Here is a 17,331-nt window from a genome sequence, read left to right on the forward strand (position 1 = left end):
CTTTGCTTATGTAGTATATTTATCCAGCGATAGAACATTTAAAATTTAAAATTATACATTTCTGGAAGCCGTAGTACGTATACTCTTGCAGTTTCCAATTTGATTAGGGGCCCAAATTTAAAATCGATCAAAACTGAAAGCGGTTCTTAAGGTTAAAAAAAATGTTTGCCAATTTTTGAACATTTTAACAATATTATTATAAAATTAAAAAAAAAATGTTAATATTATTTTTCTTGTAGACATGCCTAAATTCACTCAGCCGTATTTGATTTATAGGGTCGGAAATGACTCCTTCAATGCGTAAGATTTTGACTGGTAAGGTATTTAATTTTTTTTTTTTCGTAATTTTTTTTTTATTTTGAAAGTTCAACATCTTAAGAATATTGTGTCCAAGTTTTACATCGATCATAGTAAAATTGACGATGTTATGCGGAGTTGAACGAAGGTCGGTTGGTGTTCACTGCATGAGAATCACAAAGTTTAAAGCGCTCTCCTGAAAAATGCCATTTTGAAAATCGGTGTACACGATAACTCAAAATCTATTAGACCAATCGGTTTGAAATTTGGAACATAGCTTCTTTAGGTAATTCTACAGGTACTCACGTCGAGTTTGTTTTAATTTTTAATTTTATTATATTTGTTATTTAACATATTAACTAATTTTTTTAAATTTTTAATTTTGATAAAAAATCGGGAAAAAATTTTAAAAATAAAAACGCTTTGTGAATACCTCGGGACACTTATGCTTTAACGAATGAGGCAAAATTTTCGTGGATCGGATGATTCTGTGGGCAGATGTACACCGCAAACCAACTTTTTTTGGAGGCGACTCGCGAAATTCCCTATAACTCCTCTACCTCTAAATATTTTTCAATACAAAATTTATCAAAAATTGTTTAAATGTTGTGTTATTATATGGTATTGAATTCTTTAAGCTAACTTTAGCCGTTTCGCCACAACATTTTATTGAAAAGTGGCCATTTTTGCACCGAATTAACCTTACCCCCCCTTAAGCCCACAAAGAAATACTGAAATTAAAATATTTATTCATAATTTGATATGATAATTTTTTGGAAAATTAAAGCTAAAAAATATAATAACTAAATAACTTAAAAATAAAATAACAAAGTGCTGTTTATTTTTATAAAGCTAATACATTTGCATAACGAATCAAAATATTACTTTTAACAATTATGCTTTATTGGCCCTAGAATACCAAGGAAAAATATGTAATAATATTTTGGGAAACTCAAAGTTTTAAATAAGCTAAAAATATATTAATTTTAATTCAAAAAACTTTCCTGCTATTAGTCAATAATATCAATAATCAAATAAAGTTTAAAATTAAAAATATAAAATTTTTAAAATAATTTTTGATAGCTAGAAAATTTAAGTCATATTACATTTTTTCTTAAAGACATGGCTGGAATATATATAGTATAATATATTTAATAAAATTTGGAAGTACAAAAAAAAACTGGGTGGCAGCACTGTATTGACAGCTGCCTAACACTGACATCCTCGGAGAGAGCAGTGCGGCCAATAATTTGGGTATAAAAAAGCTAGATGGAATTCCGTCAAAACATGCAGAAAAATAGCTGAATATATGTATTAATATTTTTTTATATATGCATTTACCAAATACAAGTATTTCCTGTCTTCTGAAACGAACACAAGTCAAACGAAAATTACAAAAACCAAAGATCCTGCTCTATTTTAATATCTTGCCTTTTCTTGGTTCTAAAAAAGCCAGATATGAAAAAGGGGAAAAAAAGTCTAATTCGCTGCACTGGAGCTGAGAGAGCGTATTTGATTTGACACATAATGACGTGGTGAAGTCTGTGTGTGAAAAAAGAACAATAAATTGCCGACAAATCTCTAGTGTAATTAAATTAGTTACCGCATAATATTGCTACCAGATCAGCCTCTGTTTCGTCACGAATCCTCCAGCATCGGCAAGCAGGCGCTGCGAATAAGTTATCTCAACACACTGACAGTCGCCAATCTCATACAACAAGGAGGTAGAAGAAGAAGAAAGAGAAGACGAAGGCGACGAATATGAATTAGAGAATAATTAGCGATTGTTGCTAGTTTGCCTGTCTTGTGTTTTGTTAGCCGCTTCTCGCTGTCTCCACCGGAGGCCCAATACCGAATCGATACACGTGTGCAGCGGGAGCAGCGGCGACGTCAAAGTCAACAAACTAGGCGAGGGCCGGAGATTGATGAGAGGCTAGCGCGGAACGACCATGATGAACGAGGACAGCAGCGCCGCCGGCGGAGGCGGCGTCAAGAAGTTTTTTCAGCGCCTCTCACAGGTAAGATCCTGCTCGAAAATATTAAAAGGCGATTCGTCGACTAAGCATTTGCCTTTGGTTTGCAGACCTACCAATCCACTTTGGACCGGAGCACACCGCACACGCGGATGCGTTGGGTATTCGCCGGCTTTCTGCTCCTGCTCTTCGTTCTACGCATTTTCGTTTACCAGGGCTGGTACATTGTGTGCTATGCGCTGGGTATCTACCATTTGAACCTGTTCATTGCCTTTCTCACACCAAAAATCGACCCGGAGTTTGATCCGTATTCCCAGGACGACGAGGATGAAGGCCCCAACCTGCCAACACGCAGCAATGAGGAGTTCAGGCCCTTCATCCGGCGCCTGCCCGAGTTCAAGTTCTGGCTGTCGGTGACGAAGAGCACGCTCATCGGAGTGATCTGCACGTTTTTCGACTTTTTCAACGTGCCAGTATTCTGGCCTATCCTGGTCATGTACTTCATCACGCTGTTCTGCATAACGATGAAGCGCCAGATCAAGCACATGATCAAGTACAAGTACTTGCCCTTCACGCGCAACAAGCCCCGCTACCAGCGTGTCAATGACCTGGCGGGTGCGGGCGCCGGACCCGGTTCTGTGGCGGGCAACGCGAAGTGACAATTAGCCGCACAGACGCCGGATACACGACCGACGGCAGCGGGAGCGGGCGATCCAACAATTGCCTCTACCTCTGCCGTTGCGTCATCATCAACAAACAGCGACAACGCCGCGACCAAGGATGTGGGGTCGCCAGCAGCAGGATCGTCCATCAAACCACCGCAGATAATTGCAATTGAGGACTACTAGAGAGAAGGCTACCGACGAGCAGTCCGAAGGGGAATCAGAAGTAGAAGCAGGGGCAGAACATCATCAGAACCAAGCTGGCCCCATCATTTTGTTGGCTTTTGTAATCGCAGCATATTATTATTTCCTTTTTCGGCCTGAGTTTGTGTAGCATTTTTCATTTTTACTGTTGAGTTGTCGTACGGCGTTTTGTGCAAAAAGATACCTTGTTTATTGTGTAACGTAATAATGCTTGTTTAAATTTCTATTTATTTGCAATGAATGCAACTTCTATATATTGTAAATCCACCTCCGATACGAGATCAGTCTAATTTAATACTTACTTCATCCTAAACTAATCCTAAACGTAAAGATATTTTAATTAACGATCCTTCTATCCAAAAAGTAGAGTTACTTGCATTCGAAACAAATATATATTTTGATTACCAATCATGCTTAGATGCTATATAACAAGGTATGCCTAAATATATATACAAATATATTTTTTGCATCATAATTATACAATTTTTTGTTAGCGTTAACTTATACAAAATGTTAAAAGGCGGAATGATAAAATGAAATCTATAGGCAGGAAGTGTATACTGGGTGCGTCTTATGAATAAAGAAAGACACAAGGAAACCAAAACTAAACTTATTAATTGCTGAAGTTTGACCTGTTTTTTTAAAGGGTTGACTGGGATGATTGACGTGTTCGCGTTTGCTTGGCTTTTTTGGTTTTATCTAATCGTTTTTTAATTGAACACAGTAATGCTAAAGGTAGAATTCAGTGATAAGAAAACCTATGAATCTGTAAAGCCCAATGGAATAATTTAAAAGCAAACTCGTTAAATAATACAGTTTAGTTTGTTCAAACAAACCAAGAGCCCAAGCGTGTCGAATGGAGACTATAAATATGTATAAATATGGGTCAAATGTTAAGCTTGCTAACTGCAATTGCAAAAAGCATACATTATATAAATAGCCATTTAAATGCTGAATATTTGGAAAAGCAAGTAGGATATTTTTGGTGGAACGACAAATGAAATTTTTTGTACTTAATAAAAAAAACAGCAAGGCACCAAAGTTTTCACTTTGTTTCCACCTCGGACCCAGTCTTGGCGCGATCCTCTCTAGCGCACTTCCGTATCACGCTATTAAAGTACTTGTGCAGGCCATAGCTAAATAGTCGCAAGGGTCCCATCACAAAGGCATGCAGGAGATTGGTGAAGAAGCCATCCCAAGGCAGCAGTCCACCGCCCAAGGTAGTGATCAGCCAGCTTTCAGCGCCCAACGTTGATGTGAAGTTGCCCCTCTGCAAAAAATGAAAGGAAATCCATTAATTAGTTGCAAAACTTTTTCTGTAAACAGTTGACTTACCAATGCATCCTTGAGTATTGCCTTGGCCATCACCTCGGGCTCTACAAGACCACCGCCGCCCGAAATTATTTTGGTTTCGCGTGGCTTCGACTTCTCCTCCTCCTCAAAACCGGGCGTATTTGTGTCGCAGGGCATGGCCAGCGTGACACTGACCCCGTGCTGCCGAGACTCCATTGCTATCGTCTCGGCCATGGCTCGCAGTGCGTACTTTGTGCAGGAATAAGGACCATAGCCATAGATGCCGAACATAGCTGCCTGAGAGGCGGTGATCACAATGATGCCCTCACCCGCCTTCTTCATTTTGGGCAGGACATATCGGGTGCAGTTGTAGGTGCCGAAGAAATTAACGTTCATCAACTTGTGCACATCCTGAACGGATACCTCCTCAAACACCCCGCAAATGGCCATGCCGGCGCAATTGATAAGGGTGTAAATGGGACCGAAGGCATCCTCAATCTCGCCCAGAACTTGGGATACCTTCTCGTAGTCTCCGCCAATGTCCAGGCTCCTGTATTGGAACTTCTGATCAGGTCGCTGGCGTATCACTTCCATCAGAGCCACAGCTCCGCCTGCGCAAGGGTTTGGACAGTGAATCATAGATAAGGACAGTGTTTTGGGTGGGGCACCCCTCGCCATCATTACTCACTCAACATTTTCTCGTCGCGAGCTATCACCGTCACATTTGCGCCCTTCATGGCACACTCCACGGCCAGGCAGAGACCGATTCCCTTGGAACCGCCGGTGACCACCACATGACGACCCACGATGCTCTTTGGTTTCTTGGCCATGACGAACAGGAAGACCAGAATGTGAACCAGCACCGCAATGGCCAGGCAGAGAACTATCTCCCAGGTGATTTCCATGTGATTAAAAAGTGTTAAACAGAGCTGAAAGTTTAAAATCTATTTTGATTGTGTTTATCTGCCCAAAAACCTGATTAGAAAGTGCATCGGTAGTGTGACCAGAGTAGGCAGAAACTATAACACCAGTTGCATGCAGAAAATAGTTTCAAAATTTTCACCGTTTTAGCATTACATTGTCTTTTATTTTATTTATTTATTATTCTCAATATTCTGGTCCCAATAAAATATATATTTTTATTTTAATTTTCAACAAGTAAATGAACATATTTTTTAAGTTGACAGCGCTGGCCGGCACATGTTTACCGCAGCAGGTTGGCAGCTCTAATCGAATTTATTGTTGTTTATTCTGATTGGAATTTATAAATTTCGAAAATATTTAAAGAAAAATGCCACCGAAAAAAGACGCAAAGGGCGGCGGCAAGGATGCGGGTAAGGGCGGAAAAAAGCCTGCCGCAGAGGACAAGTGTGAGTACACCTAAAGCCAATGCCAAAGACAATCCATCAATTTAAAATTTCCACCCGTGCAGCTGCCGGCAAGGAGAAGAAGGGAGGCAATGCTGTAAAGGTGCGCCACATCCTCTGCGAGAAGCAGGGCAAGATTACTGAAGCCATGGAGAAACTGAAGGCTGGCCAGAAGTTCCCAGAGGTGGCGGCTGCCTACAGCGAGGATAAGGCACGCCAGGGCGGCGATCTTGGCTGGCAAATTCGCGGAGCAATGGTTGGTCCCTTCCAGGATGCCGCATTTGCTCTACCCATCTCCACCGTTAACAATCCCGTGTACACAGATCCCCCGATCAAGACCAAGTTTGGCTATCACATCATCATGGTTGAGGGAAAGAAATGAGAGAGAGAGAGCTGTTTTTATAAAAACAATGTGATTCCGATTTCGTTTCTTGTTGTTGAGTTTATTTCAATCCTTTGGATCCTGTGCGGTGCAATCACTTCTTGCCAGCGTCCTCCTTGAGGCCCACGGTACGGTTTAACACAATGTGGTCCTTGGTGGTGTCCGGATCCACGGAGAAGAAGCCAATCCGCTCGAACTGGAACTTATCGTAGACCTTGGCCTGGGCGAGCGCCTGATCAGCAAAGGCGCGGACAACCGAGATGGACTTCTCGCTGATGTCGCTGAGGAAGCCGCCGGGCACCTCGTTGGGATCCTCGGGATTCTTGTGCTTGAATAGCTGCTCGTAAAGGCGCACCTCCAGCTGAATCGGTTGCGACACCCACTGGACAAAGGCCTTGGGCTTTTCGGCCTGCTCGGCAGCTTGGCTGCTGCAGACGAGTTCCACCACCTCCCCTGTCGCGGGATCCTTGACAATGTTCTCCACGCTGATAACTAATCCGGCGTGCCGAAGACCCACCGATTGCTTGGGCGAAAGGCGGCGGTAGCCCTTCTCTGGCTCCAGCTTAAAGTCTCCCCGCTCGATGTAGACCACCTTGTCCAGGGTTATCTTGTGCGATCCCTGCTGCGGGTTCTGGGGGAAATCCGGCACCTCCAGCTGCACAGGTGCTGCATGCGGGAAGTTCTTGATAGTCACTTTGAGCGGTTCCAGGACAACCAGGCGACGAGGAGCGGTAACATTTAGCACATCCCTCACGGCCGCCTCTAACATGGCGGGATCAACGGCAATCTGGGCTCCAGTGACACCCATTTGGGCACAGAAGTTGTTAATGGCCTCTGCCGGGAAGCCCCTCCTTCTCAAAGCCGTGAGAGTGAACAGCCTGGGGTCGTCCCAGTCGTGGACAATCTGCTCCGTGATTAGTTTGGCAATCTTGCGCTTGGACACCAGGGCGTAGTTCATGTTCAGCCTGCCGTACTCCCATTGAACCGGACAGTAGATGTCGAGGGCGTTGCACAGCCAGTAGTAGGAGGATCGCCGAGACTGGAACTCCTTGGTGCACAGAGAATGGCTGATGTCCTCCAGCGAGTCGCACAGGCAATGCGTGTAATCGTAGGTGGGGTAGATGCACCAGTCGGCGCCCGTCCGGTGATGGGCTATAAACTTGATGCGATACGCCACTGGGTCCATCTTGCCCTCCTCCAGGGTCAGTTTCAAACGCAGTGTGGCCGCTCCCTCGTCGATCTTGCCGCGTTTCATGTCCTCGAACAGCTGCAGAGACTCCTCAATAGGACGCTCCCGCCAGGGACTGGGCTTCGGATTAAAGCCCTTCAGCTCCTCGGCCTTCTGGTGGCAGACGTAGGCCAATCCCTTGTTGATCAGCACCACAGCCCACTCGTACAGCTGCTGGAAGTTGTCCGAGGAGTGGGTAATTTTATAGGGCTTGTATCCCAGCCACTCGACCATCTCCTTGATGGCCAGAAAGAACTTCTCCTCCTCCTTCTCGGGATTGGTGTCGTCGTAGCGCAGGTAGCAGACTCCATCATGGGCAGCGGCATAGCCAAAGTTGATGTTGATGGCCTTGGCGTGACCGATGTGCAGGATGCCGTTGGGCTCCGGAGGGAACCGGGTGTGCACCTTGCCGCCCGTCCTTTTGAGGTGCTCCTTCAGCAACCGCTCAGTGTGCTCGGTGACTACATAACCGTCGGTCTTGTAGTTTTCGCCTGGGCCATGGAAGTGCACCTTTGTCTTCATCAGCTCTGCAATGGTGGTGGCTCCATCGGACGCTGCCTCGGCTGTTACTTGCACAGAGGAAGCTGCCTCCGGTTTGGCGGCTTTCGCTGCCTTTGGCTTCTCGTTCTGCTTGGTAGGTGGCTTCAGATCGGCTTCCGTCTTGGGTCCCAGGAGATCAAAGATCTCCACGTCGATGGCCGCCTTCACGGACTTGGCATCCGCCCATTTGAGCTCGCTCCTCACATCCTGCAGGATCTTGAAGGAGTTAAAGTGGTACCGCTGCTCCAGCAGGGCCTCCTTATAGCTGGTCTTGATCTTGGCCTGCACAGTGCGCTCGATCTCCTCTGGTGTGACCACCACTCCCACGCCGCACTCCTTCTCCAGCTCCTGGACATTGATGCTGGCCTGCAGCTTCTGGCCGCACTTGAGCACGTACTCCAGGGCGGCGTCAACGCGCTGAGTGTTGTCCAGCTTACGCTCCACGATGTAGCGTACTAGCAGAGGCAGCTGCTCAGCGGTCTGCGGCTTCAGTTTGGTGGCCATGTGGTAGAGCAACATGCCGGTGCCATCGGCCAGAGAAGCAGCGCTGCCGGTCTGCGCCAGCGCGAGTTGGAGGTTCTTGGTCACGTTAGCATTCTTCAAGGTCTCCTTGGCCTTCTGCTCGCTCATGCCAAGGGCCTGGAATTGGGCTATCAAATCCTCGCCAGCCATGTCCTCGTTTTTTGTCTCTTTCTCGCTGCGGCGCTGATGACGAAGTGCAGTCTGCAGTGTGGCCAGACTTACAGTGCCGATTTCGATTACAGCTTATCGATGACGCAAACAGCTGATGTATCGAACCTATCGGTCTGCATGCACGTGTAAAATAAAAACATTATTAAATGCTTTAAAAATACAACAAAAATACCGTTAAAATGGGCAAATTAAACGTGACAGTGCTGCGCTACCTCACCAAGGAGGACTTCCGTGTCCTTACCGCCATCGAGATGGGCATGAAGAATCACGAACTGGTGCCAGGACCACTGGCTGCTGCCATTGCGAATTTGAAGACAGGTGGCGTCCACAAGCTGCTCAAAGAGCTGTGCAAGCACAAGCTTTTGTCCTACGAGCGGGGAAAGAAGTGTAAGTATCCGTGAAGGCTAACTTTTCACTTGGTTATTACCCGTCTTTCTGTTGCAGATGATGGCTATCGCTTGACCAACACGGGATATGACTACCTGGCTTTGAAATCTCTTACCTTGCGGGGATCGGTCAGCTCCTTTGGCAACCAGATTGGCATTGGCAAGGAGTCCAACATCTATGTGGTAGCCGATGAGGAGGGCACGGCTATTTGCCTCAAACTACACCGACTGGGTCGAACTTGCTTTAGGAACGTTAAGTCCAAGCGTGACTACCACGGCCGGCGGCACAAGGCCTCCTGGCTATATTTGTCGCGCATCTCGGCCACTAGGGAGTTTGCCTACATGTCGGCGCTTTATGATCGCGGTTTTCCGGTGCCTAAACCCATCGACTTTAATCGCCACTGTGTGCTGATGGAGCTCGTTAAAGGCTGGCCCATGTAAGATATTGATTGATAATTATGCAAACCGTTATTTAATGTTGTAACCTCTTTTGAAGGACCCAAGTTCACGAGCTGCTGGATGCACCACAGGTCTACGATGACCTTATGAATCTTATTGTTCGCCTAGGCAACTCTGGTGTCATCCATGGGGATTTCAACGAGTTTAATTTGATGGTAACGGACGCCGGCAAGCCCATACTGATTGATTTCCCCCAGATGATGTCCACCTCGCATGAGAATGCTGAATTGTAAGCTCGTTGTATTACACATATGTATATGTGTCTTTCCAAGCTAAGCTTCATTTCCTTGCAGCTTCTTTGAACGCGATGTAACCTGTGTGCGTGAAATGTTCCGTCGCAAATTTGGCTATGAAAGTGAGGACTACCCCAAGTTCAGTGATCTGGTGCGAGAAGATGATCTGGATGCCGAGGTCCATTGCACAGGCTATGGCTTCACCAAGGAAATGGAGCAGGATCTGTTGCAGGAATACGGAATGGTGGATCAGGATGACTGCGATGATGAGGAAGATGGGGCTATTGAGGAGGAGGAGGAGGAGCCACCTGTTTTGGTTCCATCAGCAGCTGTGGAGATTGATGAGTGCCGCCGGCAAGTGGAAAACGAAGTGTTCTATAGCGAGGCCAAGCCCGCACAGAAGTCAGATGATGCAGTGCGTCGGTATATAGAGTCGTGTACACAATACCTGGGCACTTTGACCGTGGGCCCAGAGGTTGCCGATCAAACTTTGCCCTCGAAACTAGAAGAAGTCTCTCTTCCAATTGAAACGCCCAAAATTATTCCAGCTGAAACTGCAGACTCAGTTTCTCTGCCTCCTGCCACAGACGATGCCAGGTCCATCAGTTCGAATGACCTGGAGGCTGATGAAGTGCCCGATCTAGTTGCTGGCTTAGATCCCAACTCGCGAATGTATAGACTTAAAATGGTCGAACAAATGCTAAATGATGCCAGGAGCCAGCGCTCGTACTCTACCACAACGAGTACCATAGCTCCTTCAGTCATCACCGACCGCATCCGTCGTAATATGGACATCAAGGAGAAGCGAGAGCAGCGCAAGAAGTGCGTGGCCAAGGGAGAAGCCAGCGCTGTGCATCGTCACCGCAAGGAAAATAAGGATGTGGTGAAGGAATACGCCGGTTGGGACTTTTAGAAACCCTGCTAAATATTTCATATGTTTTATAGTGATATGTAAATTAAAAATAAAAGCACTTGAATTTTCAATATCAATCTCTCTCTGCGCACATCCCCCGAATGTTCTATAGCGTTGTTAACCGTGACTAGGCATTTTTACGATTTTATAAAATTCAAAGGCTAGGTTACCTCTTTATCTAGTGTAATCTCATGCTAAACAAACGCCGCCATTATTCGTGCGAGCAGTTTGTTGTAAAAAACAGCAATTGCCATGATTCAGCGAAATGGGAGAATTAAATGGTACCTATTCCCCCAGGCGGATGATCTGTTTAGCTAGTTTGGTCGTCGAAAATTGCGTTTAAGGCTTTAAGGGAAATTTATAAGAAGTTAAGAAAATAAAAGTTCTTATTTCTACTTTTGTTGGTGTTTTTCTTATTTTTTACATTCTGTAAATGAGTTGAATTAATTTCGTTTACCTTGTGTTTGTGAATATAGTTTATTTCACTTATTTACTTTTTTTTTAATATGTCTTGTTTTGTGCCCAAAAAGGGTTTGTAAAATTTCATAAGGTTATTTTTAAGGACAATTTATCCGAAATTCTATTAAGAAAATTGAGAATAATTCTAAAGTTTTAGATGTTTTGCTTATTATTTACATTCTTTAAATGAAGTGTATGCATTTTTACCTTGTCGTTGTGAATATGGTTTAAATAGGTTATTCTTTTTATTTTTATAAAATTTTTTGTTTTGAGAACATGAATTAGTTGGCCATTCGTTTTTTCTAGATTTTAGCCTTTCTACAAAAGATAAACGAGATTCAGTATTCAAGTTAAAATATTATAGTGAAGCTTGGATTTTACTAACAGTTCCGATTATATCTTCCTCCTAGGGCATTCACGTTAGACAGAGTCGCTTCTCTCTTTTTATATCTTAATAAATATTTTCGTGCCGGGAAATTGTTCAATTGTGGACAATGACGAAGCAAGTCGGCGGAGATCTTTGGGCTACAAGTTATCATTGTTATCACGTACCCCCGTGGCGGTTCGTCCATATAAAAGCTAGTCTTTTATCTCTGACGACACAATAGCACTTAGAAACACCTTTAGCTGCGGTTAGAATTCCCACACAATGCCTGAGGAAAAGACCCATCCTGTGCCTGTGTGGCTCACCAAGGACTTTGTACAGGAGATGCTGCGCGTTCACTTTAAAGAAGATTCCTTGAGGCTGGATAAATTGGACATTAAACCGGCCATTGCCAACGGAGAGAACTACGCTAGCGTTATGACCCGCATCACTGTGGAGTACACCACCAAGGGCTCGAAGGGTAAGAGACGGTCCACAAGCTTCCTGGTGAAGACGACTTTTGCCGAGAAAGATCCGGCTGCCCATGTGCTTATTAATTACGGGGTCTACACCCGTGAGATGGACATGTATCAGAGGATTATTCCCAAGCTGACAGAGCTAGTGAAATCCGAGATCCAGGATAACCGGAAGCTATTTGCCGGCACCGTAAACGTCGACTGGAAGACAAACTCCATAATCTTTGAAGACCTCTCTCTGGAGCAATATAAGGTGGCCTGCCGGCTAAAGAAACTTGATCTGGAGCACACTCATCTGGTGCTGGAGAAGCTGGCCAGTTTGCATGCCGCCGGAGCAGTCCTGGCCGAGCGGGAGCCCGGTATACTGAAAAAGAACTACGACCGAGGATTCTATAATAAGCATACCCGAGGCTATGAACCCATTATGACGAATCTGCTGAAGGCCCTATCTCGCTCCCTGAACTTGGATGAGGAGCTGCGTCAACGCTATAAGGCCAAGATAGATAGATTGGTCGATCGTGTGATGATCTATGGCGAACGATCAACGACCAACAATCCCGGAGACTTTCTGACCCTGGCTCACGGAGATCTTTGGACCACCAATGTCATGTTCCAGTACGACGGAGAGGGTCATCCCATTAATGCCACCTTTATAGACTTTCAGTTCAGCGTGTGGAACTCCCCGGCCATTGATCTGCACTACTTCTTTTCCACATCGATACACGACAATCTCCGACTGAAGAGCCAACCGGAGTTGATCCAGTTTTATTACTACAAATTGGTGGATGCCCTCAAGAAGCTTAAGTTTTCCGGTCACGTGCCGAGCTTATTTGACTTTCAACTGCAGTTCCGCATGAGAGCCTTCTATGGTGAGAGATTTATTTATTATTATTTATTAATTTATTTAGTCCTGGTTGTAATTAATTTCCTTCCGTAGCTGTCTTTGCCTCCCTTATTTTCGAGCCATTGATGCTGTACAATGGCAAGGAGGAGGCTTCATTGGAGCAAATTATTTCCGAGGAAGAGACCGGACTGAGGTTCAAGGATGACATCTATCAGCAGGAGTGTGTACGAAAGAAGTTGCATCTTACGCTCCCGCTCCTGGACCATTGGGGATTGCTTGACGAAATGTGATGTTTTCTCGCACGAAATTGTTAAATTAAAATATATGCATTTGACCGAAAAGCGAGATTAGACTAAGAGCTGGCATTAACTTAAACTGTCTGTGAGTTATGGTATGAGTGTAAGTTATCAGTATCATTAGTCCCACTGCAATAAAGACAACTACAAAGCTATATAAAGGCAGAGTTCCTAATGAAAGTGTTTCAGAACTTGAATCACCAAGTTTGAGGAATGAGTGAGGAAGGCAATTTTCCGGCGCCTACGTGGCTGACTGAGGAGTACGTGGAGCAAAAGTTACGTGTTTATTTTAAGAATAACTCCCTGAAATTAATCAAGCTCCAGATCAAGCCCGCCAGTCCCAAGGGAGAGAATTACGCAAGTGTAATGAACCGCATTAACGTGGAGTACACAACAACATCCGATTCAAAGATCAAAAAGGCAACCAGTTTTCTGGTTAAGGCCACCTTTGCCGACAAGGATCCTACATCTGAATTGCTTGCCGATTACGGAATCTACACCAGAGAGATGGATATATACGAACGGATCCTGCCTGATCTGGCGGATATGGTAAAGAATGAAATCGAGGACTCGCGAAAGTTGTTCGCAGCAACGGTGTATGTGGATCGTGAAAGGGACTCCATCATCTTCGAGGATCTCTCTCTCGAGGAGTATAAAGTAGCAAACAGGCTAAAGAAACTTGATCTGGAGCACACACATCTAGTTCTGGAGAAGCTGGCCAATTTCCATGCCGCCGCAGCCGTTTTGGCGAAACGTCAGCCAGGGATCTTTGAAAAGAACTACGATCGAGGCTTCTTTAACAAGCACACTAGAGGCTATGAACCCACAATGAGAAATTTGTTGGAGGCTTTGTCCCGCTCCTTGGAGTTCAATCAAGATCTTAAGCAGCGTTACCAGGCGAAGATCAATCGCTTGGTTGATCATGTGATGGATTATGGTGAACAGTCCACCTCAATAAATCCCGGAGACTTTGTTACCCTGGCCCATGGCGATCTGTGGACCACCAACATCATGTTCCAGTACGACGAAAAGGATCATCCCACCAATGCCATCCTAATTGACTTCCAGTTCAGCGTCTGGAACTCTCCGGCCATTGATTTGCATTACTTTTTCTCAACCGCAATGGACGATAACCTTCGGTGGAACCGTCAGACGGAGTTGGTTCAGTTTTATTATTACAAACTAGTGGCATCCTTGAAGAAGCTCAAGTACTCAGGCCAAGTGCCAAGCTTATTCGATTTTCAGCTACAATTTCAACGAAGAGCGTTTTACTGTGAGTATTTTAACTTTTTTTTTTTTTTTGATAATGGTTTTTTTTACATTTCCTCACAGCTGTCTTTTCTTCATTAATTTTTGAACCCTGCATGCTGTACATTGGCAAGGAGGAGGCATCCATTGCGCAGGGTATGTCCGCCTCTGAGAGCGGAATCCGGTTCAGAGATTCAGTATTTCAGGCCGAGCACATCAGGAAAAAGATGGTTTATGCTCTGCCGTATTTGGATCAGTTTGGGTTGTTAGATGTTATGTGATATTTATTTATAAAATAAATATTTTATTTGCTTAACTGAGCCCATGGGGCGTATAAGTAATTTTCTTTATTTTAATTAATCCTAAACCAAAAACCTTTCCGACTTGAATGACATATCCTTAACTAGAAATAGTCGTTACATATGGTGTATATGTCCATATAAGTACATAAAGTGTAAAGACTAAGGTCTTTATCTAGTAAAATCACTGGCTAAGTATAGGACGCCACTATCTGTAAATGTAATATTTTAGAGGTTCCATGATCTCACTAAATAATGTAAATAAAAAAGCTACCTATGCAGCTGATGTACGCACGCTTCAGTTACTCTCTAAGAGAAAGAAGCTTTAGCTTGAGCATCTGTCTGTTATTTATATTTATATTTTTCTCTCACTTTTGCTCTCAACAACACTCGTCAATTTTTCAATTACCGACGATAACGAAGACATTCGGTGAGCGTTATTTTTTACACAGATTATCATCATAATAATCACGTACCCTGAGAGTCTCAGGCTGAGACACATCTATAAAAGAGCTGAGCCTCTGACGAAAGATAGCATAAATAACTGCCCCGAGGTACGGTTCGCATCTCAAAATGCCTGAGGAAAAGCCCCATCCGGCGCCCGAGTGGCTGACCAAAGACTACGTCGAGGACAAGCTGAAAGTGTACTTTAAAAATAATAGCTTGAAACTCGAGAAACTGGAGGTAAAGCCGGCAATACCTAATGGAGAGAACTACGCCAGTATAATGACCCGCATCAACGTGGAGTATACCACCAAAGAGTCCGGGGAGAAGCAGGCCACCAATTTCCTGGTGAAGACCACTGTTGCCAGTAAGGATCCGGCTGCCCACGTGCTCAAGCACTATGGAATATACACCCGGGAGATGGATATGTATGAAAAGATCCTGCCTCAGCTAGCTGTTATTGTCAAAGGGGAGCTGGAGGATTCAATGAGGTTATTCGCAGGCACTGTTAATGTGGATCGCGAACGGGACTCGATTATCTTTGAGGATCTGTCGCTGGAGAAATACAAGGTGGCCTGCAGGTTGAAGAAGTTGGACCTGGAGCACACTCGCCTTGTTCTTGAGAAGCTGGCCGATTTCCATGCTGCTGGAGCAGTTCTCGCAGAGCGGCAGCCGGGTATTTTTGAGGAGAACTTTGATAGAGGATTTTTCAATAAACACACTCGTGGGTACGAGCCCATAATGAGGAACCTCCTGGAGGCCCTGTCCCGTTCCTTAGAGTTGCAACCAGATCTTAAGCAGCGTTACCAAGCCAAGATCGACCGTTTGATCGATCGTGTAATGGACTATGGCGAGCAATCGACATCTATTAATCCCGGAGACTTTGTGACATTGACTCACGGAGATATCTGGACGACCAATGTGATGTTCCAGTACGATGCAGAAGGTCATCCCTTCAACGCCATCTTCATTGACTTCCAGTTCACCGTGTGGAACTCTCCGGCCCTCGATCTTCACTACTTCTTCTCGACCTCGATACACGAGAATCTCTGGCGGGAAAAGCAATCGGAGTTGGTTCAGTTCTACTTCTACAAATTGGTGGCTGCCCTCAAGAAGGTCAAGTACTCTGGCCGGATTCCCAGCTTATTCGAGTTCCAGCAGCAGTTCCGTACTAAGGCTTTTTATGGTGAATTGATTACTGCTTATTGTGTCCTTTATATTAATGTATTTTTTTTACAGCTGTCTTTGCTTCGCTTATTTTCGAGCCAACGATGGTGTACAACGGCAATGAGGAGGCGTCCATGGAGCAGATCCTGTCGTCTTCCGAGAAGGGAATGCGATTCAAGAACGATGTTTATCAATTGGCGGAAATAAAAAGGAAGTTGCAAGACACACTGCCATATCTTGATCATTTGGGATTGCTAGATGAAATGTTAAGTGCAAAATAATTGGTAAATGAAAATATTTTGCTAATAAAAATCAGAAAAATGCTATAAATAACTTCCATTACTATTTTTCACAGATTTTGTTTAATTTTATATTTGCTATTATGCAATGGTGTTCTTCTCAAACTTTATGAGTGGATTTGTTTATATTCACAGTTATAGATAAGCAGATAGACAGACATGCAAATGCCACGTCAACCACTTAAAAACAACCACTTAAGAGTACAACATCCACCTACGTAATCTGTGCACTCACCTTCAATTACTTAGGCGAACATAATGCTTCTATAAACCGTAAAGGCTTAGTGCCTTAATCTAATTAAATCTCAAGATAAATAAGCTACGGGAGTCGCTATGTTTGCTCAGTGCTACCTCTTCCTGATGGGTATGTTCTGGTTAGTTAAGGAAATGTAGGGTTTGCACAATAACGATAATAATAATAAAGCACGTTCTTGGTATTGTCTTATTTTTCCTATAATTTAAAAATGTAAACACCATTTTACGAAATAATATAATTAAATATAAAGGCGCTTATTATTATGCAAAGGATTGTTGTTGGATTAATGTTCCAAGATCTTCTATTCTAATTATACATACCTAAATAGATTTGTTAAATATAGCAATGTTAAAAATTAAATTTATGTTATTTCAGCTGGATTTTTAGGGCCTGGGTGTCGTGTACAAATTTTAAAGAATTAGTATAATTAATTAGAAATGCGCTTATAATTATGCAATTATTATTGGCTTAATGTTCCAAGATTTTCTACTTTTATAACATCCAAATATTTTTCTTTTTAATATACCTCTATAAGCATAAATAATAATT

General features: G+C 44.0%; 8 protein-coding genes across 8 annotated transcripts; 6 read left to right on the forward strand and 2 right to left on the reverse strand.

The window, feature by feature from the left end:
- The first annotated feature begins 1,751 nt into the window (after positions 1–1,751).
- LOC108071310 (protein RER1) lies at positions 1,752–3,753 on the forward strand. The gene is given in 2 exon segments (XM_017162016.3): positions 1,752–2,315; positions 2,381–3,753. Coding segments are annotated over 2 exon segments (807 nt in total). The 5' UTR covers positions 1,752–2,246; the 3' UTR covers positions 3,119–3,753.
- On the reverse strand, positions 2,369–5,497 carry Kdsr (3-ketodihydrosphingosine reductase). Its single transcript, XM_017162015.3, has 3 exons — positions 5,118–5,497; positions 4,472–5,040; positions 2,369–4,406 (listed from the first exon to the last, which is right to left on the reverse strand). The coding sequence occupies exons 1-3, from the start codon at positions 5,332–5,334 to the stop codon at positions 4,182–4,184; spliced, it is 1,011 nt and encodes a 336-aa protein (XP_017017504.1). The 5' UTR covers positions 5,335–5,497; the 3' UTR covers positions 2,369–4,181.
- Positions 5,498–5,622: 125 nt separating this feature from the next.
- Positions 5,623–6,218, forward strand: LOC108071311 (peptidyl-prolyl cis-trans isomerase NIMA-interacting 4). The gene is made up of 2 exons (XM_017162018.2): positions 5,623–5,799; positions 5,862–6,218. Exons 1-2 carry the CDS (start codon positions 5,721–5,723, stop codon positions 6,176–6,178), a joined length of 396 nt encoding a protein of 131 aa, XP_017017507.1. The 5' UTR covers positions 5,623–5,720; the 3' UTR covers positions 6,179–6,218.
- On the reverse strand, positions 6,219–8,675 carry GlnRS (Glutaminyl-tRNA synthetase). Its single transcript, XM_017162013.3, has one exon. The coding sequence runs from the start codon at positions 8,616–8,618 to the stop codon at positions 6,273–6,275; it is 2,346 nt and encodes a 781-aa protein (XP_017017502.1). The 5' UTR covers positions 8,619–8,675; the 3' UTR covers positions 6,219–6,272.
- Positions 8,676–8,729: 54 nt separating this feature from the next.
- Positions 8,730–10,701, forward strand: RIOK2 (RIO kinase 2). Its single transcript, XM_017162014.3, has 4 exons — positions 8,730–9,026; positions 9,084–9,462; positions 9,522–9,713; positions 9,778–10,701. Exons 1-4 carry the CDS (start codon positions 8,819–8,821, stop codon positions 10,628–10,630), a joined length of 1,632 nt encoding a protein of 543 aa, XP_017017503.1. The 5' UTR covers positions 8,730–8,818; the 3' UTR covers positions 10,631–10,701.
- A 685-nt stretch (positions 10,702–11,386) lies between these two features.
- LOC108071367 (uncharacterized) lies at positions 11,387–13,063 on the forward strand. Its single transcript, XM_017162110.3, has 2 exons — positions 11,387–12,798; positions 12,867–13,063. Exons 1-2 carry the CDS (start codon positions 11,739–11,741, stop codon positions 13,061–13,063), a joined length of 1,257 nt encoding a protein of 418 aa, XP_017017599.1. The 5' UTR covers positions 11,387–11,738.
- Positions 13,064–13,268: 205 nt separating this feature from the next.
- LOC108071366 (uncharacterized) lies at positions 13,269–14,633 on the forward strand. The gene is made up of 2 exons (XM_017162108.3): positions 13,269–14,342; positions 14,402–14,633. The coding sequence occupies exons 1-2, from the start codon at positions 13,283–13,285 to the stop codon at positions 14,596–14,598; spliced, it is 1,257 nt and encodes a 418-aa protein (XP_017017597.1). The 5' UTR covers positions 13,269–13,282; the 3' UTR covers positions 14,599–14,633.
- Positions 14,634–14,952: 319 nt separating this feature from the next.
- Positions 14,953–16,560, forward strand: LOC108071276 (uncharacterized). The gene is made up of 2 exons (XM_017161968.3): positions 14,953–16,246; positions 16,300–16,560. The coding sequence occupies exons 1-2, from the start codon at positions 15,190–15,192 to the stop codon at positions 16,506–16,508; spliced, it is 1,266 nt and encodes a 421-aa protein (XP_017017457.1). The 5' UTR covers positions 14,953–15,189; the 3' UTR covers positions 16,509–16,560.
- Positions 16,561–17,331: the final 771 nt, after the last annotated feature.

This window comes from Drosophila kikkawai, chromosome 3R (assembly GCF_030179895.1).
Source record: "Drosophila kikkawai strain 14028-0561.14 chromosome 3R, DkikHiC1v2, whole genome shotgun sequence".
In the NCBI taxonomy this organism is placed as follows: Eukaryota; Metazoa; Arthropoda; class Insecta; order Diptera; family Drosophilidae; genus Drosophila; species Drosophila kikkawai.